The 25,833-nt window shown below is 41.4% G+C and overlaps 1 protein-coding gene and 1 long non-coding RNA gene across 2 annotated transcripts in view; one reads left to right on the top strand and one right to left on the bottom strand.

The window, feature by feature from the left end:
* Window positions 1-25,833, top strand: part of Rasef (RAS and EF-hand domain containing) — a 75,492-nt gene that overhangs the window by 33,923 nt on the left and 15,736 nt on the right. The window contains exons 4-15 of the mRNA XM_042665621.1: window positions 2,984-3,079; window positions 6,268-6,345; window positions 7,588-7,703; window positions 10,019-10,087; window positions 11,369-11,453; window positions 12,808-12,896; window positions 16,898-17,132; window positions 17,393-17,530; window positions 17,628-17,775; window positions 19,664-19,745; window positions 20,903-21,017; window positions 24,518-24,637. Coding sequence (XP_042521555.1) covers window positions 2,984-3,079; window positions 6,268-6,345; window positions 7,588-7,703; window positions 10,019-10,087; window positions 11,369-11,453; window positions 12,808-12,896; window positions 16,898-17,132; window positions 17,393-17,530; window positions 17,628-17,775; window positions 19,664-19,745; window positions 20,903-21,017; window positions 24,518-24,637 — 1,371 coding nt within the window. The remainder of the gene's footprint in view (window positions 1-2,983; window positions 3,080-6,267; window positions 6,346-7,587; window positions 7,704-10,018; window positions 10,088-11,368; window positions 11,454-12,807; window positions 12,897-16,897; window positions 17,133-17,392; window positions 17,531-17,627; window positions 17,776-19,663; window positions 19,746-20,902; window positions 21,018-24,517; window positions 24,638-25,833) is intronic.
* Window positions 520-14,138, bottom strand: LOC122095137. Its single transcript, XR_006145040.1, has 3 exons — window positions 14,042-14,138; window positions 11,659-11,665; window positions 520-532 (listed from the first exon to the last, which is right to left on the bottom strand). It is a non-coding gene; the product is annotated as an uncharacterized LOC122095137 (long non-coding RNA).

Below are 25,833 nucleotides of genomic sequence, written 5' to 3'. Positions count from 1 at the left end.
CATCTGAAGATCAATGTGGGAGAATATTGAATATTTTGATCTATAAAAGTGAGTCACTTACCCATTCATGATGTCGTGATGTCTCTTTGCTTTCTCCCAGCAATATTTTATAGTATTCGGTGCACATGTCTTACTTTGTATTTTCAGATTATTCCCAAGTATGTCACATTTTGCCTCTATTAGAATGTTTGTTTCAAATTCTCATTGTTTTTAATGACTGCATAGAAATACACTGGACATGTGTGTATTGATCTCGACTTCTTTAGTATTGTCACATTGCTTAGACTCGATGGCTTTTGATTTTCTAGGTTGATTGTGATGTAATTTTTGAATAAAGGCAGTTTTACTTCCTTTCTAATCTAGATAGCAACTTTGTTTTCTTACCTTTTTGCACTGTCTAGAAGTGATAACAAACCATCCTGTATGTATTCAGGCTTTCCCATCCTGTATGTATTCAGGCTTTCAACTTTCAGTGTAGTATTAGTGGTGTGTTGTTCATAGATGACTTTAATCAGGTTGAAGAGTTTCCTTCCTTCCTTCTTTCCTACCTTCCTTCTTCCTTCCTCCCCCCTCCCTCCCTCCTTGCTTTCGTTTTTGTTGGTTATGGGGCATGAACTCAGGGCCTGGGTGCTATCCCTGAGCTTTTTCCACTCAAGGCTAGCACTTTACCACTTTGAGCCATAGCACCACTTCCTGTTTTCTGGTGTTTAATTGGAGGTAAGAGTCTCACAGATTTTCCTGCCTGGGCTGGTTTTGAATGGCAATCCTTAGATCTCAGGCTCCTGAATAGCATGATTATAGGCGTGAGCTACTGGTGCCAGGTTTGGCGTTTTTTAATCAGAAGTAGATGTTGGATTTTGTTGTGTTTTTATGTGTCTATTGAAATGATCATATATTTTTTTTAGGATTAATGTGGGGAATTCCACTGATCAGCCTGAGTATTTAACAAATTTGTAGTCTTGAGATTAAACCTCAAATGTTTCAATTGTTTATGATACATTATTATTTTATCTTTTTAATTCCATTTGCTAAATGTTATCGATCATATTCTCACCAACATTAATAGGAAATGTTAGGTGGTAGTTTTCTTTTATTAAATTAAATTTTATTGTAAAGATGATGTACAGAGAGGTTATAGTTATGTAGCAAGGTAGTCAGGACATTTCTTTTTGCATGGTGTTACCTCCTCTTTTGTTTTCTTCAACTTTCCCCTCCTAGGTTGCAGTTGTCTTCTAATGCTTTCATGTGATTTTGGTGTCAGCTGTGTTGGTCTCACAGGATGAACTGTGAAGTGTACCATGCATTTCGGTTTTCTGGAAGCATGTGAAGAGCTGACTGAAAGGACTGCGCCCTTTCTTACCTGCACTCCTGTGCTAATCTCCTGTTTGACCTGCAGGATCTACCCGATGCCGATTAGGAATGAAATGAACTTTCCTTAGTGAGCTCTGAGTAGGATAATTTAAAACCATATGTTGTTGTGTTAGAGCTTGTGGCTGTGGGCCCAGTGGAGACACTTACAGTACTTGCAGGTTGATTTGAGCCAGGTGGCCTGCCTGAATTCACAGCTAATTGGGAGGCCTCGTGTCTTCATCCACCTGTGAAATAGGCAGGGTTTCTGCCTCAGTGAGAAGGCTGGAGGAATTTATGATTGCTGCTTTTTAAAAAGTTACCATTGCTCTTCTGTGAAGGCACATCACATGGATCGTTTAATTTACATGGATCATTTAATTTTTATGGGATATTTAGTGTCCTCGAATTACTTAATTTGTATGGGTTATTTAATTTGTATGGGTTATTTAATTTATATAGATTCGAGTGATTTAATTTACTTGGATTACTTAATTCTCACAATAATCTGATAAGAAAATGGAGATATAAATTTAGCAAGTTGCCTTAACTTGACAGCCAATAAGTGGGTAAAGACACTTGAATGCCTGGGGTATTCGGATCTGGGATCATGACCTCTGCAGGGTCCTTGCCCACAACTCAGACTAGTTTGTTTTACACTTCTCTGTGTTTCTTTCTCTTTAGTGTAATTTTCTGAACTTATCTGTCTGCCTGTCCATCTGTCTCTGCGTGTTGATTCTACCTTCCTTTAGAATGCACAAGGTCATCTTGTGCATTGTTCCTCAATCTGCATGTCCTGTCGCCTAGAACTATTCTTAGCATGTGGTAGGTTATTAGTGAATATTAGCACGCCGACTTTGATTAGTTACAAATATAAAGCTATGTCAATAGTGAACAAAGGCCATAAAACAACATAATATCTCTTGTTAAGAGAAAAAAGAAGTTTAGAAATGGTTTAGTCCATGAATGTCAGCCTCTGCAGCCTCCTGGTCTGTCTTGTTGCCGTTGAAGGGACACACTGAGTGTGGGAAACACTCGTGTCATGTGCTTCACAGTGGTGTCATGGCCAGCAGCGGGCCGTGTGTCCTCAGCACTCCCATTGTCGCTGTGATGTGGTGGCCATCTTAGAATAAGAACACTGCAGTGTTGGCACAAGGACTGAATCGCCCAGCGACACATTGCTCAAGCCTGGTTTCAGGCGACTTATAACTCTGCCGGCCTCTGTGGCAGAGTTTGGCAATAGGAAAACAGGTACACCCACTACTCTTGACTGGAGCGTATAACTGTGCCATACCTTTTCATTAATTATGACATAATTAAGTCACTAATTAATTGGCATGTGGTGGCCCCGTCTTAGACTATAATAGTCTTCATTTCACTCCAAGGAGACAAGTGTCTAGTGGGATTCTGCAGTTCGTCCATGCTTACAGGTTTCAGTTCCAGACCTGATGCTCACCTAAAACTGTCTTTTGCTCCCTTTGCCGTTCCTGCTCCCATTCCCTGGGTAGGAGACTCGTAGTCAGCTCATTTGATATTAAAAAAAGTTTCTCCCTATGGGATTTTAAAGGATATTTATTTTAAGGCTGTTTATTTTAAATAGACTGAACCTATTGAAATCAGCATTTTCTTCTTTTAGGAAAAACGCAAAGCTGAGGAAGCCCTCAGTGACCTCAGACGTCAGTACGAAACAGAAGTAGGAGACTTGCAAGTGACCATTAAAAAACTGAAGAAGGTATGGGGTGCTGACCAGACTTCTAGGATAAACCTCAGCGTCTTGTGTGCCTAAGCTATGGATGCCCAAAACCATCTGAAATAGTATTAGAGCGGAAGTGGGCATTGTAGAGTCAAATGGACTCTTTGGCCACTGTGTGTGTGTGTGTGTGTGTGTGTGTGTGTGTGTGTGTGTGTGCGTGCGTGCGTGTGTGCGTGCGTGCGTGTGCGTGCACAGGTACACTCCAGCATTGGGACTTGAACTCAGGGCCTCTTACTCTCACTTGACTTTTTCACTAAAGCCTGGGACTTTACCACTTGAGCCACAACTCTACTTCTAGATTTTTGTTGGCTGTTTAATAGGAGAGAAGTATCTCATAGATTTTCCTGCTCAGGCTGTCTTTGAACTGCAATCCTCAGATCTCAGCCAGGAGGCTGAATAGCTAGGATTACAGGCATGAGCCACTGGTGCCTGGCTAAAACTTTGTCTTTTAAGAGCCTCTGAGTTCCTTTATTAATTGCTGTCACTTCTTACAGTTCTAGTAATGATTGCTTATGGTTCGAACAATCACTTTTTAAATCCCACGTTGCTTTCCTTAGTCTTCACTCAGTAAATGCCCTAAGGTCCCCTTTGTTTAGTGGACCACTTGTTCCATGAGAGTGAAGTATTATCTTCCTTGCCAGTGAACCATGTGTCCCTACCTCTAGCTTAGTGCAAGGTGTGGAACTGGTATTCCATGAACATCTGTTAAGTGAATTGAATGTTGATCTTCTAAGGACAAAGTTCCAACCTGATCATCAAGAGGTAAAAACCTTGGTTGGAACATGAACCACATATGATTGGGCTTTTCCTTTTTCTCGACTTGGTTCTAACAAGTAGGGCCCGTTCCACACCGTGATCTGCTGGCAGATTTGACCAGTGTCTCTGAAGAGGAGCCGAGGGCAAGGGCGAGATGTGTCGCCTTTGCTGGTTTTCATGGTGTAAAGACTCCCACCATTCCTGAGTTCAAGTGGGCAAGTTGCCATCACTTTCATAACTAATGCATATAGTTCATGTGAAACAGAGAGCAACATAATAGTGACAATTAACTGTAGTTTGTAATCTGCCTAAACCTCAGATAATGAAGAATTCTCCTCTGTTGCCTTATGTCTATTTTTCAAATGTCATTAGACCATCTTACTATAGTTGTGTTACAAAATTAATGGGCAGTCTTCTCATTATGCCAGATCATAAATTCTTCATTAATTTCTATGGCATTTCAGGTCAATAAGAGAATGTATGCAACAAAGTATGCTTGTTCATAACATGTGAAAACATCAAACAGTGAGACCGAGCATGTTTGAGTCACATGACAGGGCCTGAGTTCTCACTGACAACTGTTTGCTCCCTGTTATCGGGACAATTCCCTTCATGTTGTTGACCCCTGTGAAATGGGATTGACCTGTCCTGTCTAATCTTTTTTTTTTTCTTTTGCTCAAAGCTAATGCTCTACCTCTTTGAGCCATGGCTCCCTTTCTGGTTTTCTGGTGGTTAACTGAAGATAAGAGTCTCATAGTCTTTTCTGTCTGGGCTGGCTTTGAACCGTGATCCTCAGATCTCATCTTCCTGAATAGCTAGGATTACCAGGTCCTGGCCTTCCTGATCTTAATAACTGATATTTTATTGGCTTTGAAGATAGTTAAGCATCTTTATTTATTTTTATTTTTGGCGGTACTGGAATTTGAACTCAGGACCTTATTCTTGGTAGGTAAGAGCTCTACCAGTTGAGCCCCTGCTACACCCCCCCCTCGCCCGCCTTTTTCAATTCGTTTTTCAAATAGGGTCTTTTCATTTTTTCCCAAGGCCTTCCTCAGACCATGATCCTCTGTAGCTATCACAGACATGCACCACCATACCTAGCATTTTATTGAGATGGGTTCACATAAACTTTCTCCTCCAAGGCTAGCCTTGAGCTTTGATCCATCTCTCATGTATCTGGAATTATAGGAACAAGCCACTGTGTCTGCCTTCCTTTTCATCACTAAAAACAGTTGAATACTAAACTTCTTTTTGAGGGTGATCCAGAGGGAGTAGATTACGTATTCAAAGCCTCCTACCTCCTGGTAAGTGATAGAGGTGTCTTCATTTGCTGTTAGTGCCTTTCCATTTATACCAAACTTCCTACCTGGCTGATGCGCTTATGTGAAACAGCAAAATAATCACATGACAGGATATTGAAGATTGAATAAAATTGTAGGACAGTTTACAGATCCATTCTGGTTGCTACTAACCTCACTTTGATTCTAGGAAACTCATATTTTGCCTACAATTTTTCTTCTCTGAAGTCAGAATGAATCTTAAAATAAATTAGTTTTCTCAGCCACAGTACCATCTAGAAAGATGAAGAAACGCCATAGTTATCAGACTTGATGGTATGTGGGGTTCATTTTTATCAATGTACTAACACTGGACAGATTGACGCCCACCCATCTCCACAGTTCTGGAATGTGAGCTTTGGTAGGGTTGTCGTTCGTTTTTGTTCTTTATACTGTATATGCTGCTGAACTAGTTTTGTCCATTAATGCTATTGAGTCAACTTGCAAGCAGAGATCATACAGGCTCTTGTGTATGTGTGTGTGTGTGTGTGTGTGTATTTCTTGCTTCTGGGATGCTTATATGTTGTTGATTGCAATCATTTCATAAGTGAACTCACCATGAAGAAATATAGTTGAGTCTTACTCTACTCTGCTCTTAAGAAAATCTTACACTGTAGTAAGGGAGTAAGACTTTCCAAAATAATAAAGATAAAAAGTGTTAAGTGCACAGAAGTAAGAATGAATGTTCATCTCACATGTAGCAAAACTGGGGTGCTTCTATTTTTTATTATCTTTAAGCAGTTGCACGAAAGCTTTTTAGTTCCCCATGTCAGTTTATGAGTGCAATGTGTCTTACCAGTGCTCCCTTTCACCACCCCCTCAGCTCTCCCAGCTGGTTGCTTTATAGTTGGATAGTTTCCCAAAGTCTTTTTTCCATTTTTTCCATGTCCAGTAAAACCTCATTTGCAAATGCTTGAAACAAATACATTCTTATGTGGATTTTATGTTATTTAGTATCTTAGAAAGTTGAAAATCATTAACCTCTAGAATTTCCATGTCTGCACTCAACTACATTCTAGAACTTGTCCAAAGCATTTCAAAATGGGTTAGTAAATAACTTGTTTACTTTTTCAGCTTGAAGAGCAATCCAAACATATAAGTCAAAAGGAAGATGTGGCAGCATTAAAAAAACAAATTTATGATTTATCAATGGTAAGAATCACCTTCTGACTTAAAGGAATAAATTTCCATCTAGACAACATACACACAGCTATGCTTTATTTCAGTGTTCCAGGAATAGAGCTTAAAGAAAAAATGATTCTGCATTAGAGAAATTCCTCAAAATATTTGTAAGCAAAGATATTATATGTGAAGCTTTTCCCCTCCACAAGAAGAATGGCGTGATTTCCTTTTAAGGCAATAACGACTTGGTGTTTAAACCCTACCCAGCATTGCTACGCTGTTTGTATAACACCTACGCTGGTCTGTCCCCTGCTTTGGAACATAATGGCATCATTGCCCTGTTCCACTTCCATTCCCCCTCTCCCCTGTTTACCACTTCTGTTTTACTTACCATATCTTCATTTAGTTATTTGCTGTAGAAATTGGTGATGTGTTTTCTGCCTTTTTCATTACTAAATTTTCTTTAGGTAGATTTCAGATTGACTCTAAAATTGGAGAATGTTTTCTCCATTATGACACTTAAATATTTTCAGTGCCCAGTCAACCTAAGGCGCTCTCACTGGGCTCCACCTCTTAAAAGTTCCAGATCACCTCTACAGCTCCTCGCTGGGGTCAGGGTGTCCGGTGCCCCAGCTGGCGTGGAACGCACTGAAGTCATGTGTAAACCAGAACAGCTGCCTTTCCCTGCCTCCCCTCCCTTGGGTTTCCATCCTTCAGAAGCAGGTTTAGTACTGGACAGCTAGGGGAGCCTCTCCAGCCCTCCATCCTTGTTGGCGTGTTTCAGATTAAGGAGATTTCAGAAGGGAAGAACGACAACTTTGTGAACTAGAAACTTCCAGTTGTTTTTGAAGAAAAAATATAGACATTTCCTAATGACATTAGTTTAAAGTTAGGAGATATGAAACTCGTCATTGTAGTCATTACCGATACAGTTAATTTTATACAATATTTATCAGTACCTTTGTGGTCCTCATTAAGTAAGTCAAGTGTTCAAACATTTGGTTTCAGCTAATTTGCCAGTAATATCTTAAAGTACATGATACTGTAGTTGGGTAACAGATATCCAGTATTTAAAACAAAGAACAGCTTTGAGGATTTAGATTTTGATATGTTAACGATTTATTATTGAATAGACAATTAGTTCTTTAAATGTCAAGATTGTAGAACTGGAGAAGCATGGAGTGTCCTGTGGGTGGGCCGCGTACACCTTGCTACATTTTTTACCATGAGGAAGAAACTGAATTTAATGCCTGTGGTGTTCCTATCCGCTAGGAAAATCAGAAAGTTAAGAAAGAACTTTTGGAAGCACAGACAAACATAGCCTTTCTTCAGAGTGAACTAGATGCTTTGAAAAGTGATTATGCCGACCAGAGTCTGAATTCTGAGAGGTATGAGATTTTATGTTTTATTATTTTAGTTTCGGTGCAGTATTTAGGAATTAGCTACAAATGAAGGTTGGTGAGGCAGTAAGAAAAGGTTACTCGGTACTGTTGCTAATATGTTCCTTACTGGCGAGGATTGTACCAATGACAGATTTCCTGGTTTGTGGGTCTCTGTGGTATTGTTAAAAGGCAAATTAAATGTTTTAATTGTTATCCTACTTAAGACAATGGAAGGCTTTGAAAGTTGGATTAAGTTGGAGCTAGCTGGATAGGTCAAGAACAAATGCCTAGGTAGCAGTCCTTGCCTAAAATATGATGGGACTCTCTTGTGAGTTTTGCTATATATTAGTAACAGTATAGAGTTTAATACACAAACATGCATTTATACGTTAACAGATATGATATATGCATGGGTACTTATATAGGTTTAATAAATACAGTCCTTGTACTAGTGCAGTTGGAGAAAACGTTCTTTGTAAATTTTAATCAGAATTACATTCTTATAATAAATAGTGAGACATGTATTAAATATACTGTATATAGATCTCTGAACTAGATAAGGGTTATGAGTTTGGAGTATGCAAAACAGAAGGAAAGGATGGGAGCTCCAGATTTAGTCAGGAATACAGAAGTGAAAAGATAACAAGTTAAACAGTGTAAGAGCTGAATCATGTCAGAAACACTACCAGCAGCAGCAGCACGGTCTGATCCATGGCCCTGAGCTCACAGACGTTTCTCTTTTCGACTTTGTTAAGGGATGTGAGGTAAACCTTGGGGGAGGGGGAAGAGGCAGCTGTAAGCAGCAGCAGCAGCAGCAGCAGCAGCAGCATCTGAAAACGGTAGGACTGTCGTCTGACAGGCAGACTCCTGGGTACTGCACTAACTCCTTCAGTCCACAGAACACTCTCAGCTAGGGACCTTCATCATCTCCATTTACAGCTGGAAAAGAGCCTCAGAGATGTCCTGGATGAGTGAATAACGAAAGGACAGGCAAGAGCATAGGGAAGGATGAGACTGGTCTGAAGAAAGATGGTCAGACCACTGGACAAAAGGAGATTTTTTTTTTTTTTGGTTGATCGTGGGGCTTGAACTCTGGGCCTGGGTGCTCTTCTTCAGCTCTTCAGCTCAAGGCTAGCACTCTACCATTTGGGCCACAGCACCACTTCCTGTTTGTGGTGGTTTATTGGAGATAAGAGTCTCATGGACTTTCCTGCCCCGACTGGCTTTGAACCATGATCCTCAGATCTCAGCCTCCTGAATGGCTAGGATTATAGGCTTGAGCCACGGGCGCCCAGCAGGAGATGTTTTGAATAGGAAAAAAACAAAAAGAGTTAAAGAAGATCATAAAAGTTTTAAAAGCTAGTTTAAGCTAGTTTAAGGGACTAGGTATTTTGACAATTAGGAATTAGACTATTAGGAAACTTTTTTTTGTTTATTTGTTCTGGTGCTGGGTGCTGTCTCTGAACTTCTTTTGCTCAGGCTAGCACTCTACCGCTTGAGCCACAGCTCCACTTCCAGCCTTTTCTGAGTAGTTTATTGGAGGTAAGAGTCTCAGACTTTTCTTTCCAGACTTTTCTTTCCAGGTTGGCTTCAAACTGTGATCCTCAGGTCTCAGCCTCCTGAGTAGCTGGGTTTACAGGCATGAACCACTGGTGCCCAGCAATTAGGAAACTTTTAACTTTTATCATCCGGGGTACACCCAATGGACAGGTTGTTGTGGACAAACTTGATAGAGTAAGAGTTCTTGAATGTCAGCCAATAGGTTTGTTTACCGACACAGCAAGAGAGCTCTTTGTGTTCCCCACCTCACCCCCAGGTGAGGACATGCTCTGAATGCTCAGTCTGAGGGGGACCTGAGGGGTCAGGTGTGGGAGAGTCTCAGGAGCCCAGAAAGCCTGTTGATTCTGTGGCTTAACCTAAGAAGAAGAAAGATGTCAGGAGTAGAGATGGAGCAAGGAATGGACGGAGTCTCAAAAGAAGAGGAAATAGGGGGAGCTGAGATTTCTAAAGCTTGGTGGGAGCAGAGAAGGTTCAAGGGGCTGAAGGTACTACTGACTTGACTGTCTGGGAGGATTCAGGGGATTGGAGCCAGGCCCCTGGTGGGGTGGGAAGAGCTGATGTGTGCTGAGCCCTGGTAAGTGGGGGGTGGTGAGAGGCGGGGCCAGCTTCTCCCAAGGAAGCACAAGGTATGGAGATGTGAGTTGGAGCACTAGCAAGGGAGAAAACCTTAAAGACACACACCTCAAAGGGGCTTCAAAGGGTAAGGATCGGTAAGGCAGAACTTGGCGATTCTCACTTAAACATAAAATACAATTTTACAGGGATCTGGAAATAATCCGAGAATACACAGAAGATCGAAATAGTCTTGAGAGACAAATTGAAATACTCCAGTAAGTTCTCATATAAAATTCTCCTTTGTTTCACATGCTACCTGTAACACGAGTGGACATATTCCACAGTCCAGGTTTGCAGGTCATTGTGGTACTCTCACACTGTGGTGCATTCTGCACACACACTTAGCTTCCCTGGGTGGCTAACCCTAAACTAATTATGGCAGTGCTCACAACAGAGAAGGGGTCTTAAAAGCACTTTCAAGTCAGATGGGATGTCCAGGGTGTCTTTAAATGATGAAAGCCCTGACTGCTTAGAGCTTGTTCAGAGATAACTTTTTCTTAGATTTTTAATGTCCTCTCTGTGTGTGTATGTGTGTATGTGCATGCATGTAAGCACACGTGCTAATGTGCGGGTACTGGGGCTTATTCAGGGCTTGGGTGGTTTCTCTTAGCCTTTGTACTGAAGGCTAGTGCTTTACCACTTGAGCCACAGCCCCACTTGTGGTGTTTTCCTGGTTAACTGGAGATAAGAATCTCACACACTTTTTTTTTTGGCCAGGGCTGGCTTTGAACATGGTCCTTAGATCTCAGCCTCCTGAGTAGCTAGAATTAGGGTGTAAGTCACCAGTGCCCAGCTCAATTAGTACTTTTTAATGGGACTGATACACCCACAGTTAGAGATAGAATAGTGAGTGGGAGGAAAAAAAATCTCTGTTCTTCTGGAGTTATTCTGGAGGAGGAAGATGGAAGCTGATTAGTAGTTAGAGAAATAAGTGCAAAATGCCAAGCTGGATGCTGGTGGCTCACACCTGGTATCCTAGCTACTCAGGAAGCTGAGATCTGAGGATCATGTTTGAAGCCATCTGGGGCAGAAAAGTCCCCATAAGACCCTTATCTCCAATAAACCACTCAAAAACCAGAAGTGGAGCTGTGGCTCAAGTGGTAGAGCACTAGCCTTGAGCACAAAGAGGCTCAGGGACAGCACCCAAGCCCCACAACACACAAAAAAATTAAAAAACAACATGCCAAATGAGACAGGTTTGTCGAAGGTTTGTCGAAAAGGCCCAGGAAATGTTCTTGGAGGAAGGGCACTTGAGCTCTTCCTTGAAGTGACTGGAAGCATGCAAGGGTGAGGCGGGAGCTCTGCTCTCCTTGCTTTGCAGACTCACCCCTAATACAGCTGTATTTCAAATAATGTGTTAGGATCTCAGGTTTTGAGGTTGGAAGGGAAATCAGACATTGCAAAGATACGTGATTCTACATTGTATGTGTCAGCGCCACTGGGATGACATTGGTCCCCAGTAACACTGAGTATTTTTCCGTCTTTTCACTGTGCAGAACAGCTAACCGTAAGCTGCGTGACAGCAACGATGGTCTCAGGAGCGCCCTGGAGAGCACTTACAGCAAGGCCAGCAGAGCCGTGGTACGGGACGTCCGCCTGTAATACCAGTTCTTCTGTCTAATTGTGTACATTGGAGTACTTCATGTGGCTCTTTATAATCATGAGAACTCTTTCCAAGCCAGACATGTGTGGCTCATGCCTGTAATCTTAGCTACTCTGGAGGCTGAGATCTGAGGATTATTAGTTGAAGCCAGCCTAGGCAAAAAAATAAAAAAACCAAACAAACAAATAAACTCCATGAGTCCTCTTAATTCTCTCCAACTAACAGAAGCCAGATTTGAAGGTATAGCTCATGTGATAGACCACCAGCTTTAAATGGAAAGGCTGAGCAAGGACATGAGGCCCACATGCCAAGCCCAGAACTGGCACCAAAAAGCAAAAAACAACAAAAACAAAAACCAGAGGAAGAAAAAACGTCTCCAAATTAAAAATATTACTCATTTGAAGCACCTTGATTTTAACCAACGCTTACATGAGATGTTCTAGGTAATTGGAGAGATTACAGAAAATCTTCTGTTAGCTAATGTAACGGGATATTTGGATCTATACAGAGGCACAGAAATAAGAACCAGCAGAGAAAATCTTATGGGGGTAAAAATGAAAGTTTGTCAGTCAGGAGGGAGAGCTGCATCTAGCTGGGAGTTCTGGAGTGTTCGTTACAGCATTGAGCTTGTCAGAATGAAGGCCTTAGGCTTTAAACCCTCATACACAAACCAATGAAACCCCTTTGGAATTTCTCCCTCTAGGACTGAGATGTGAACTTAGGGACTCGTGTTTGCCTGCTGTTTTTGCTTGGCTGAAGTTCTGCTATTTGAACCACACCTCCAGCATTGCTATTTTTTGCTTATTTTGGAAATGGAGTTTCATAGGCTTCTCTGCCTGGGTTGGCTTTAAACTGTGCTCCTGTAGATCTCACCTTCCTGAGCATCTAGAATTACAAGCATGAGCCACTGGATCCTGGAACCCATTTGAAGTTTTAGGACCTTCCCTAGAATGAACTTGCCATGAAGCCTCTCTCTTAGCCCAGTTTGGGGGTTCAGCTTCAACTGTCAAATTGCAGCGTAATGTTAGGGTATGTAAGAGCCAGAAGAGTTCAAGGCAATTAGTGCTACATGGTCCTGACATATCTTGGGAGTCAGGATGCTTCTTGGTGGGATGTAAGTAGAGTTTGAACTCTAGATCTGACTGGAAAGAGAGGGAACTGTGGTAAGTTATCTTTGATGGAATTTTCCACTTGAGTTTCAGGCTCATCCTTGGTTCATCTAGAATCCTAGACATTAAATTAGAAGCTAACTTGTGTATATGCACATTTTCACCTATGCATGTATGTATAAATGTTTATACAGACTACTCAACATTTGCTTATGTATTACAGCGCCTAAATAATATATCTCCAGGGAATACAATTTCTAGAAGCAGTCCCAAATTTAGTGGCCATTCTCCTCAACCTGTGGGTTATGACAGGTATGCTTTTTTTTTCTTCTTTTATTATTTGAGTTTTAGAACAAAGTTAAAAGGATAAGAAATTTCCTTGGAGCTGGATTTAAACAAAGGAGTCTGTTTCAGACTCTGGCTTACATTCCTATGATCTACACTAAAGTTTGATACTGTGACCAGATGGTAACTGTGGTCAAAATGTTTCATTAAATGCAAAGTTACGTCTTTAAGATGCTCTGGTTGGTCTTATACAAGTGTGCCATTACCCCAGCCCTGTATAAGAGATGCTTTGGAATTACAGTACGTGATGATATAGTGTATGTGGTGTGTGATACCGATAGAATTTTCATCATCTACCACTGTTCAGTGGGTAAGCATAGTATGATGTGTACCTGGGAACGAAAATGAAACTAGAAAAACAAACTGAAGTATGGCTAGTAACTTGGATAATTTCAACTCAAAGAATAATGCACTTAATATCCCTGTGATAGAAGATGGTTATATTGCCTTTCAGGATAATCTGTCACCAAAGCTTATTAGTGAGCATTTCTGGGAAAATACTATCTAGATTATTGTTCACTGACTTGTTAAAGAAAAGAATTGGGACCACTCTGCTACTGAGAAATAATAACTTTTAAAAAGGTGTAGGTGTGCTGTTAGTTTTCTGGACTAATATTTAAGATCCATTCTAAACAAAATTATTTCAGAAATTTCATCGTGACTTATTACTGAAAGAGTAGGCCCCACGAGTAAGGCTCACAGACACGGGGCTGAGAGCTCCTTCCCTTGTGTTGTAAGGGACGGTGCTCCGCTTCACCGTGCCTCAGGTGACCGAGCACAGCTCTCAGGCATCCGTCATTTCAGACTGGAACCAAGGCCACCATGTCTGTGCTAATGCCACATCCTGGGGAATGATTAAGTTGATGCACAAATTTAATGGTGTATTTTGTTTGGGTTGCTATTATAAAAACTCAATAGGGTATGTTGTTCATTTCATTTCATTTTTTGTGTAGTTTTATTTAATTTTAACCTGCAAATTTTAGCTTGCCTTTTCCATTTGGGTTGTCAGTTTTGTATTTTCTTGTAAGAACCCTAATCAAAAATACAACTTGTTTTGTAATTTTCACAGTTAATTGTAATAACAGTATCAGGGAAGATGGAAGCAGTTTAACTTTAGAAGTATATGTAAACTGGGTGCTGGTTGGCTCGTGCTTGTAATCCTAACTTCTCGGAGCTTGAGATCTGAGTATCACAATTTGAAGCCAGCCTAGGCAGGAAAATCCCCATGAGATACTTACCTCTAATTAACCGCCTGAAAACCAGAAATGGCTCTGTGGTTCAACGTGGTAGAGCACTAGCCTTGAGCAAAATAGAGCTCAGGGACAGAGCCCAGGCCCTGAGTTCAAGGCCCATGACTGGCCAAAAAAATGTACATGTATTAAATGGGCCTTTTTTGCTTTTCTTTTGTTTTTTTAATATTATCTTCAAGTAGTAGTACAACACGGTTTTAATTTAGCATGTCACTTTATGAGAACAATGCATCTGGATCAATGTCTCCTTGATATTTTTAGAGTCTAGATATTCATGGAGTTAATCTCTCAATTTAGAATCTACGTTTTTCAAAACCACTAATAGATTTAGAAGAAAAAAAGGTTCAAATAGTTCTGGGTACTATGAAAGTTGTGTAACTGAAGTCCTTTGTACTATAATATAATGAGAACATTTTTCTCATTTCTTACAGATTGCCCTAAACTTGATTTAGAAAACTAGAACAAATCATGCAACAACACAAACCACCTAGCTAATTACATTTACTGATGTATATGTCATAACTTTATAGGTTAACAACTGACAGAGAGAGAGAGGGAGAGGGAGAGGGAGAAAGGGAGAGAACTGTAGTTAAATCACCATTTGGTTAATGGTTTCATTTATTGATGAGTCAAAGTTATCTTTGTCTTCCCATATTTATGTGGCAGGTACTTAGCTTTCTCCTCTGTATCCATCTGTCATCTGTAAAGTCTGTGGAAGGGCCCACACTCTGAAATGTCATGTGCACAAAGAGCCAGGGACAATGTAGATGCAGAATGAGTGTAATAATCTTGTTTTTATTTCAATAGAAACTTAGAGTCTTAAGAATCTAGAAACTCATAAGTTAATATGGAAATATATCCTTTCCTTGGATTCTCCTATTTATTGTTATGTTTTTCTTTCCCTTTGTAAAGTCTTAATGTTTCAAAATGGAAGGACTCATAGAAGCCAGTAGTGGTATTTGGTGTAAGTCACCCCCTATAACGTATCTTCTGGAAGTAGGGGTATATCCAAACTACATGTCAAAATCATCTTACCTCAGGCTGTCCCCAGAACACGTGTTTCTTACTGACTATTGTTTTCACTCTGTTGATCTGACTCCCAGGAAAGTTTACCACCTGCCCTTTCGTTTATCTTGCATAATCTGAAATGTATATTCTTTTTTCACCTGTCAGTTCTTTAAGGTTTGAAGAGAAAGGTCACTAAGAGTTCATGTGGAGGGCTGGATGTAGTGGCTCACACCTATTATCCCAGCTACTTGGGATAGGCAAAGATGGGGAAGACTGAGGTAGGAGAATAGTTGTGGCAAAAAAATAGGGTGATCCCATTTCAAACCATAATCAAGGTGCAATGGCATAGTAGTTATACAGGGTCATGAGAATGAGGGTTGAGGCCTGTGAGAATTGGAGGACTTAACCGCACAAAAGAACTGGGGGTGTTGCTTAAGCAGTAGAGCGCCTGCCTTACAAGGGCAAGACCTTGAGTTCAAACCTTAGTATAAAAACCAACCTGAGTACCAGTCCAAACCTTAGTATAAATACCAACCTGAGTATCAGTCCAAACCTTAGTATAAATACCAACCTGAGTACCAGTCCAAACCTTAGTATAAATACCAACCTGAGTACCAGTCCAAACCTTAGTATAAATACCAAACTGAGTACCAGTCCAAACCTTAGTATAAATACCAACCTGAGTACCAGTCCAACCAGCACAAAAAGACATAAACATGTATGCCAGAGAATTCCTCTCATCACTGTGGCTGTCTTTTCCATTTGGGTTGCCAGCCTTTCTTTGAAGAAGACATTCTCTTTAGACACACACATGCAATTTAGAATATGGTCTGACCCTATTAAAATAGAAAGCCTTTCATGCTTTGCGTGCATTTTTATTGACATAGTTTTGAGAAATTGCATTTACATCTTGCATTTATATCTTCATTTACTCTAATTCTTTTTTTTTTTTTTTTTTTTTTGGGTCCGGTTGTGGGGCCTGAACTCTGGGCCTGGGCACTGTCCCTCAGCTCTTCAGTTCAAGGCTAGCGCTCTACCACTTGAGCCACAACACCACTTTCCGGTTTTTTTTCTTTCTGCTTATGTGGTGCTGAGGAATCAAACCCAGGGCCTCGTGCATGCAAGGCAAGTGCTCTACCACTGAGCCACCTTCCCAGCCCCATTTACTCTAATTCTTTTGTGTTGGACAATAAGATAATTTAAAAAAATAGCCATTTTTTAAAAAGTGTTTTAGGTGTGCATGTGTGGACACACACGTATGGTATGCTAGTACTAAGGCTTGAACTCAGGGCCTGGACACTGTGTTAGCTCTTTTACTCAAGGTAGATTTTCTACCGTTGGAGCCACAGCTCTACTTAATAGCTTTTTGATTGTTAATTGGAGATAAGAATCTCATGGGCTTTCCTGCCCTGCTGGCTTCAAGCCATATCTCAGACCTCAGCCTCCGAGAAGCTAGGATTAGACATGAGCCACTGGTATCTGGGTTTATGTGAGTTTTTGTCATAACTACTTATTGCACAGAATGAAGTTTTGCTGCTTTGAACTTTGGTTGGATTCCCTTGAGTCTTAATCATGAAAGGCACTGTGGCTGTGCAGGTGAGGATGTGGAATTTTCTGGCCACATCCCCCTCAGTCAGTCTGTCGCCCGTGTGTCCTTGAATGTTGCAACGTGGAGCCTCAGGTCAAGCCGGTCTCCCGCTTCCTCCCCAGGTCGTCCCGCTCTTCCTATGCGGATGAGGACTGTGACTCCCTGGCTCTCTGCGATCCCATGCAGAGGATGAATTACGAAGTAGACAGTCTGCCGGAGAGCTGCTTCGACAGTGGCTTGTCTACCCTACGAGATTCCAATGAGTACGACTCCGAAGCGGAATACAAGCACCAGAGGGGGTTTCAGAGTTCCCATGGGCTACAGGAGAGCTTCAGGGGTGACGCTTCGGACACAGATGTAAGCCCAGACTCCATGGTCATTGAAGGCCTTGCTTTGACTCAAATCTTTCACCATACCGGTCATGTATCTGAAATGAGAGTGTGCTAAGTCCATAAATACAAAGCCTTATCAATAGAATGTGCTTTTTCCTCCACCGAAGTAGGGAGACAGCCTCGTAGATTTACCATTCCAGAACCGCACTGGCTGCAGAGTCAGCTGAAGGTACCTTTTCTTTGATTTATGAGGTCCACGTTAACGAGAGGCTTTGTTTCTAACAGGTTCCTGATATAAGAGATGAGGAAGCATACGATTCGGAGGACATGGCCTCTGTCTTAGACTTGAAGCCGCAGGGGGCTGTGTGTGAAGGGAACACTGGTAGCTCCTCCAGAAAGCCCGTCCTGGCCCTTTCACCTCAAGTAGGTGGCTTCTGAGGCCCTCATCTTCTGCATCAATTACTTGTTAGGAGGAAAACTGGAAACACCATTTCACCCAGTATGTTTTTTGTCCCCATAGACAGACATGGTGGATGACAACTCTAAACCACTCAGCTCTCAGAAAGCTTACAAAATCGTGCTGGCTGGGGATGCTGCGGTCGGGAAGTCAAGCTTCCTCATGAGACTCTGCAAGAATGAATTTCGAGGACACACAAGTGCCACCCTGGGTACAGCTCCTACTTCGGCCGACAATGGGGAGATTCTTTTCTTTGGCTAAATAACTTTTCTTTAGAGGTGGGATAGATAACCCCCTGTCTCTCTACCTCTGTCTCTTTGTCTGTGTCTCTCTGTCTCTCTCCATTCATGGATATAGATGTATATGTGTGCGTGTGTTTGTGGATGGGCCTTTGTTTTGGCTAAATTCTAATCTTAGCAAAGGAAATCTGGCAAGAATCTTCTTAACTGATCTGTCAACCAAATCTTAGAGCCTGAGATACCAGATTATTTTATTCAATATATAGTTCTTGAATTCTAATAAAAATTAGATGCAATAGTAAGTGGTAAGGGTATGCAGTGAAGAAAGCCAACCAGATCCCAGCATTTCAGAAACTTACATTCCATGGAGAGAAATGGAAAAAAAGCAAGTTTTAAAATCTGTGAGTGAATTTTGTATTTCCAAACATTTTGCTGTGTCTCAATAGTTCTCAATATTAAACTACTCACCCTAACGTTTGCCAGTGCTGCCTCCCAACTGTCATCCATCTTCAGAAATAAGATATTGTTTTTTCGCTTTTCAGATGCATTCATTTTCAGCACTTGTTCAATAACTCATTTTTAACTCATTTTAAAAAATGGGGTTTGCAACAGAGTGCAGATTTGCACAGGGAAGGCGGAAAGCTTTTCCTATAGGTATCATTTGATGAGGTGAACCAATAGAAAGTTTGTCAAAATTATAGCCAGGTAGAAGTCCCCTCCCCATCCCGCAACAAAGGAATCAGTAGTATCTTGAGCTTCCCAAGATACTTTTATAATAATTAGTAAGAGTTGATCGTGTGCAAATTCTTAATTTTTTTCTTTATCTAATGAGATGTTTGATAGCTAGAACTGTTAGAACAAATTGATTGCCTAAAGAGATGTTTGATAGCTAGAACTGTTAGAACAGATTGATTGCCCTCTTAACAATGGGCTTCCTTGTAAATCTATGATTCTCTGATAGACCTTTCAAAATCACAAAGTAGGAAATTTGCTGTGTGTGTGCGCGCGCACGCGCGCATGCACGCGCGCACTCGTGAGTGCATGTATGTGTATGCTGGCCCTAGGGGCTTGAATGCAGGGCATAGGGGCTGTCCTCAAGCTTTTGTGCTCATTTCTGGCACTCTACCTCTTGAGCCACAGTTTCATTTGTGGCTTTTGCTTTTGGTGGTTAATTGGAGGTAAGAAGCCTTTCCTACCAGGGCTGGCTTTGAACCTCAATCTTCAAATTTCAGCCTCGTGTGTAGCTAGGATTACAGGCATGAGCCAACAATGCCCAGCTTGAAAGTTCACTTTTTGATTTATAAAAAGCCTTCAGTATTTAGGTTTGTTTCTAGAGACCGTAACATTTATAGGACATAACTTGCATATACACACAAATATACATGTATGTATATATTGTATCATATACATATGCATGTACTTGTTTATACAAACACATATTCTTGCATCCATGATTATAACACACCCATGTGCATACACACATGTACACTTAATACACACATATGGCTATACCTGCACACACAATGCACTTACAACACTCATACGCACATGCATGCACATACATATGCACATGCATTTCTTGCATGTGCAATTACATGGCGTATATACACACAGATGACTGAATTCAGCTAATCAACTGGTAAACAGAAAGTAGGTGTTCTCTCTTCTAAAACCAGCCAGCCTGCAGGCAGTGCATCTGTATGCATTTATTCTTCAAAGGTGGTTCTCCTTGAAGGTCATATTCCCTTCTACCTCATTGAGTTTTGGCTTACTGCTTTTCCGCTGGTCTAAAGAGGGCTTGAAAGTCACAAACTAATGGAATTATTTACATCATGTTCTCCATCTCATACTCTCTTTCAGGAGTGGATTTCCAGATGAAAACTCTCATCGTCGATGGAGAGCAGACAGTCTTGCAGCTCTGGGATACAGCTGGACAGGAGAGGCAAGTGCTCTTGTTATGCTTTGGCCTGAGTTCAGGTTTGCAGATAAGCCTTCGTAGGGCATTTGATATAATTTCTACTCATAATTATATATGATTATATACATACTATATCATTCCAATTACTTTTAGAATTCTGAGGTATATAACTATTTCTGTAGTGCTCACCTTTTCACATCCACTCAGTTGTGGGAGAAGAGGGTTTCTAGGCTTCATTTGAGTGATGTTTGGTTGGACCAAAAGGACTGCATTTTCCTAACAGGAGCACTTCGGTGAGTTGACACTTCTGAATGCAGCAACAATGGAAGGAACTCCTTTAGCTACAAAACAGTAAATGAGGGAGCAGAGCATCTGTCAGACCCCTGGTCTAAAGGCAGAGATGTAAACTGAATAGCATCTGGTGACGATACCTTATTTCTCATTCATTTCTGTGACTAGAAACAAGGCACAGGTTTTAATTTTGTCTGTCTCTTTGGGGACAGAGTCTGCTCAGTTGTTCAGTAAGTAAATCTGAGGTGCCTGCCTTTGTACCAGGCACTATTCAGTGGCTGAGGACAAGAAGATAGCAATTCCTCATGAAACTTGTATTCACTGACAGACGGAGTTTCAACATTTCAGTGGGTCAGATGGTTGACATGGCCCTAGTAAAACCTACCATGGTCGGTTTGGAGCTCAGACAGGCACATTATTTGATGTATGCGGTCTTGTCGTGGATCTTCTATGTTCACGATGCAGTGTCTGGCACATACACCGTGACGTTCCATACTCTTAGTCTTTCCATCTATCCCACCCTCCCTGCCCACCAGACTCAATGTAACATTGCTTGCACACATGCCTTTCCAGCTTCCTCTGTGACCCTGATGGAGGTCCTGGTAGCTTGTTGCTGATGTTGAAGTTTAGTTATGCTTTCGCTACACATCCTTAGGATTGTTTGGTAGGAAAAAATGCTTGGCTTTGCTAAGTCAGTCACCCAGGACCTCATGTTTTCCCCTTTCGCGGTGTCTCTCAGAGCTTGGTGAGGGCTGACTCATAGCAGTGTGTCACCACGGGCTTTTCTCACTTGGCTGGCCTTGGAAGATGAGAGAAAGAAGTGAGCGTAACGATGAGGGGAGGCAGCGCCTCGCTGACTGAGTGGTGATGTGCTTTTCTTTTTTCCCCAGATTCAGAAGTATTGCCAAGTCCTACTTCCGAAAAGCAGATGGTGTTTTGCTTCTGTACGATGTTACATGTGAGAAAAGCTTCCTTAATGTACGAGAATGGGTAGACATGGTTGAGGTAAGGAATCAAAATGAAGCAATTGAAGATTACAAGGTGGAGGTATGAACAGTCTCAGAAAATGCTGGAATGACTAGAAGCCGTAGTGGCATGCTGGAGGCCATGTCCCATGGCGGTTGGCCACAGTTGCTCTCCCTCTTGGGCGTTACACAAGTGCCCCCCAAACCATGGATGCTACTGATGGTATCTTCAGGGAATGAAAATTCTGAGATCTTTTATATAATCAAAGCAAAATGCAAATTGATTTACAGAGAAGAGGGTACTGCTTTGGGGGTGAAAGTATGTAGGGGATTTCATATGTGTTAGGAACTCAGGTGGTGTTTCCACTGGATGTGAGGATGGGATGGGGCACAAACCCAGTACAGATGTGTACCAGCCTTACTTTAGTCATGATGTGGGGCTCTGGCATTGTTAATGTGTCGGGAGCCTTACTTTAGTCATGATGTGGGGTCTCTGGCATTGTTAATGTGTCGGGTAGTATCTGTTGTTAAATTAGATTATTGTGTATTTTATCTGAGGTGCTTTTTTTTTTTTGTTGTTGTTTTTTGGGTCTGGTCGTGGGGCCTGAACTCTGGGCCTGGGCACTGTCCCTCAGCTCTTCAGCTCAAGGCTAGCACTCTACCACTTGAGCCACAGCGCCACTTCCAGCTTTTTTCATTTTGCTTATGTGGTGCTGAAGAATCGAACCCAGGGCCTCAGGCATGCAAGGCAAGCGCTCTACCACTGAGCCACCTTCCCAGTCCCCTGAGGTGCTTTTATATCACTTATTTTCATGGTAAAGAAACTTGTTTTTAAATTGTTGGTCATGGGACTTGGAATCAGGGCCTGAGCACTGTCCCTGAGGGTTTTTGTTGTTGTTGTTGGCCAGTCCTGGGGCTTGAAGTCAGGGTCTGGGCACTGTGTAGACCCTAGCTAGCACTCAACCACTGTGAGCCACAGCTCTACTGCTGTTTTTTTGGTGTATATATAATAGTGAGGAATCGAACCCAGGGCTTCATGCGTGCTAGGCAGCACTCTTATCACTAAACCACATTCACAGCCTCCCTGAGCTTTTTGTTCAAGGATAGCACTCTGCCGCTTTGAGCCATAGCGCCACTTCTGGTTTTCTGGGAGTTAACTGGAGATAAGAGTCTCGTGGACTTTCCTTCTTGGGCTGGATTCAAACCATGATCCTCAGATCTCAGCCTCCTGAGTAGCTGGGATTATAGGCATGAACCACCAGCTCCCACTAAGAATTCTTACTGTAGGAAATGATTTTGACCACATTTAATGTCCTGCCAACAGTTATGAGTCCACAAAAAGCTACAGTTTGGGCTGTGGTTCAGTGTACTGTCTTGTCAAATAAACTATTAGCTGACTCTTCATCTATATCATCTATAATTTTAAATAGACGTTAAAGCTAAGCAGGACGGTTGCTATCTGATCTGAAGTTAATCCCTGAAATGGATGTTCTTTCTAACAAACATAATAATAAAGAAATAGAAAATAATAAAGAAATATGACTTCAGCAATAATAAATGTGTACATCATCCCATCAAAAGATAGTAATGTGAAATTATAATAAATGTAACAAAAATATACTTATATGTGTAATATGGTTACTTCAAAATGTTTCCATATGCTGCATTCCTCTCTCTAACATCTGCCTAAGGAAGTCAGAAATATTCTCATATATGGCAAACTGGAGGTGTAGGAAGCATATGGTACTTGCTTGGTTAGAAGTAGAATGGGGTCTAAATTGGGCTTCAGTCAACACTGGTGGCTTCTTAGATAAAGCACAGAGCAAGCAGCAGGTTTTACAGAATAAGCCTTTAATGAAAAGAAATGGATGCCGAAGTCTGATTGGCCATGCATGTAGAAGGTATTTCTACTCATAGGGACAAATAGCCCTCCCTGGCATGGGACAGTTGAGTCCTGAGCAAAGCATTCCAGTGCTGAAATGTCTTGCTTAGTCATTAGATTAAATTTTAGATTACAGTATGCCCAGGAAAAGGAGATCTAATTTTCTGAGCACCTCACTGTGGCCAGCAATTCTTTCAGTGTTGATACTTTGTTTTCATGGGATCTGAAAGGAGGAAAACTATTCAGAATTCACTCTTCAATTTGTTATGGGGAAAAGTAGATACTATGTGGCATTTGAATTTCATTGTAGGGAAAGAATGAGTGCAGTGAAGCTTCTCCATGATGTCTTTCTAGCTTGGGGGCAATCCTATAAAGACCACGGTGAGTGCCCAGTCTTAGTTGGGTAACACCATCTCTGAGACAGGTTAGGGGTTGAGAAGCAATAGACTGTTAGTAATGTGTGGACCTCTGAACTGACCGTTGGCATACCTTGATTAAAAGTCACTAGGTTACCAGGTGCTGCTGCTTAATGCCTGTAATTCTAGCTACTTTGGAGGCCGAGAACTGAGGATTACAGTTTGAAGCCCGCCTAGGCAGGAAAGAGTTTTAGCTCCAAACAACTGCTAAAAAGCTGAAAGTAATGTTGTGGCTCAGTTGGTAGAGTGCTAACCTTGAATAAAAAAGCTCAGGGACAGCACCCAGGCCTTGAGTTCCAGTCCTAGGACTGGCACATATAGAAAATATTGGGCTACAAAATTTTGTAATAGGATTCTGCCTATAATTTGCCTGCTACGAATAATTTGTTGAATGACCAAGTAAAGGCTGGAAGGAGATACCTGAAACCTGATGAATTCTCTGAGTTTTACATGTTCAGAATATTTTCTGTTATCTTCTTTGTACTCCCAACTAGATCGATGTCAGTGGTCATGCCTCTTAGTTGATACTGGTTATTGTGCTAGAAATTAGCAGATACCTATTTCCTTTGCTGTAAATCTGATTACTCTCAGTGCCTGTTCCCTTTTTCATTAGCAAGGATGGAGGATGGAGTAGTTGGGGGTTGTGTAGTCAGTTTGGATCCAGGCCTTGGCTCTGAGATGTTCTTAACTCTCTGAATTTCAGTTTTCTTACCTGAAAATGGGGACATAAGCATGGTTGTACTGAGGGAGATTTTTGAAGTTTAAAGATATTATCTTAAATATAAATAATTTTTAGGTTGCAATTAGCAATAAGACTTAAGAAAATAATAACAAATAAGCACTTTATTCTCCCAAATACAGCTAAAATGACTATGAATGAAGCCAGGTACTTGTGCCTGTAATTCTACCTCCTGAGGAGACTGAGATCTCAGGATTTTGGTTTGAGTATCTGTGAGTCCATGAGACTCTTAGCTCCAATTAGCCAGCAGCAAGCCAGAAGTGAAGGTGTAGCTCGAGTAGTAGAGTAGCATCCCTGAGTGAAAAAGCTAAAAGACATTGCTCAGGCCCTGAGTTCAAGCCCCAGTACCAGCACACACAGGAGAAAAACTATGAATGCAATGATATTTTATTTACATTTTTGTAGCAACTAGACAACTGTTTCTATTATGACCATAGTGGCTGTTGTCACTGTAATTTGTCAATGTTTGATGGATGCCTGTTTTTTTTTTTTTTTCATTATAGGATGCAACCCATGAGACCATTCCTATCATGCTGGTAGGAAACAAGGCTGATCTTCGTGACACCGCCGCTGCCGAAGGACAAAAGTGTGTCGCAGGGTATTTTGGAGAAAAACTGGCCATGGTAAGAGGGTGGGCTAGACCTGGAAGAGAATAGAGGGGTGTAATGGCTTCAGAGTTAGTGGCCTTTCACTTTAGTTTTCTTTTGTGCAAGAGGTTGACAAGTCTCCACCTTGTCTGACGAGGTGTCTGTCTTTCTTACACCAGTCGAGTTCCCAGTGCTTTGCTCTGCAGGAATTGAAGTAATTATGGCTAGGAGTAAATTCTTCAGGAAGGGAAGACAATCTCATCATCATTTTCCCACTGATTTTTATTGACAAAAGTGACCACAGTAATCTCCCATTTCTCTTCCTTCTTGTCTGGTTCCTGAATGAAAGGAAAAGAAGGAGTATTCTACTTTATTAAGATAGGATCAATTTCAGAGAGGCAACCTACAGAGCACTGTTTTGCCTGACCTCAAGGGAATGCGAAGGCTTCTTTCTGAAGATTTGTGCTTTGGATCAGGCATGGGATCAGCCCAGATGCCCCTGAGAGGATGAATGGATCAGAAAATGTGTTACACACACAATGGAATTCCTCCCATCTGTTAGAAAGAATGATACCATACCATTTGTAAAGAAACAGAAAGACCTGGAAAAAGTAGGTCAGGTGAAATCAGGCCTACAGAGACAAAGGATGCATATTTTCCTTTATATATGGAAGCTAAATTTAGCTTACACACTTGTAAATAAACACTTTGGGTGATATACAAGTGTATACAAGTATATTAACTGATAAACAGTAGATTCAATAGAGAACTGAAATAGTGTAATTCCTTAGAAAGGCAAAGTCAAAGTTTAGCCAAGTGAAACACCAGGAAGCAGGTATTCAAAAGGCATGTGATGGGGTTAAGAGGAAAGGGAATGAAGAGGAGAAGAGAGGAGAAGAGAGAATACCATCCAGTGTATATTGTACAAAATTAGGAAGGGTGAGGATCAAGGTAGGTAAGGTGGGAATGGGTGAGAATGTTGAAAGGGGAGACGTTGATCAAGAGGTAGTGCATTCAGAAACTGATTTGTTAAATGCCAACTCCTTTGTAAAACCACTTAAAGATAATTTTTTTTTTTTTGTCGGTCGTGGGGCTTGAACTCGGCTTGGGTGCTGTCTCTGCGCTCTTCAGCTCAAGGCGAGTGCTCTACTGCTTGAGCTACAGCGCCACTTCTGGTTTTCTAGTGGTTTATTGGAGATAAGAGTCTCATGGACATTTCTGCCTGGACTGGC

Source organism: Dipodomys spectabilis, unplaced genomic scaffold (genome assembly GCF_019054845.1).
Source record: "Dipodomys spectabilis isolate Male_0828 unplaced genomic scaffold, ASM1905484v1 ptg000335l, whole genome shotgun sequence".
Classification (NCBI taxonomy): domain Eukaryota; kingdom Metazoa; phylum Chordata; class Mammalia; order Rodentia; family Heteromyidae; genus Dipodomys; species Dipodomys spectabilis.
This window is presented reverse-complemented; position numbering and strand designations above follow the sequence as displayed.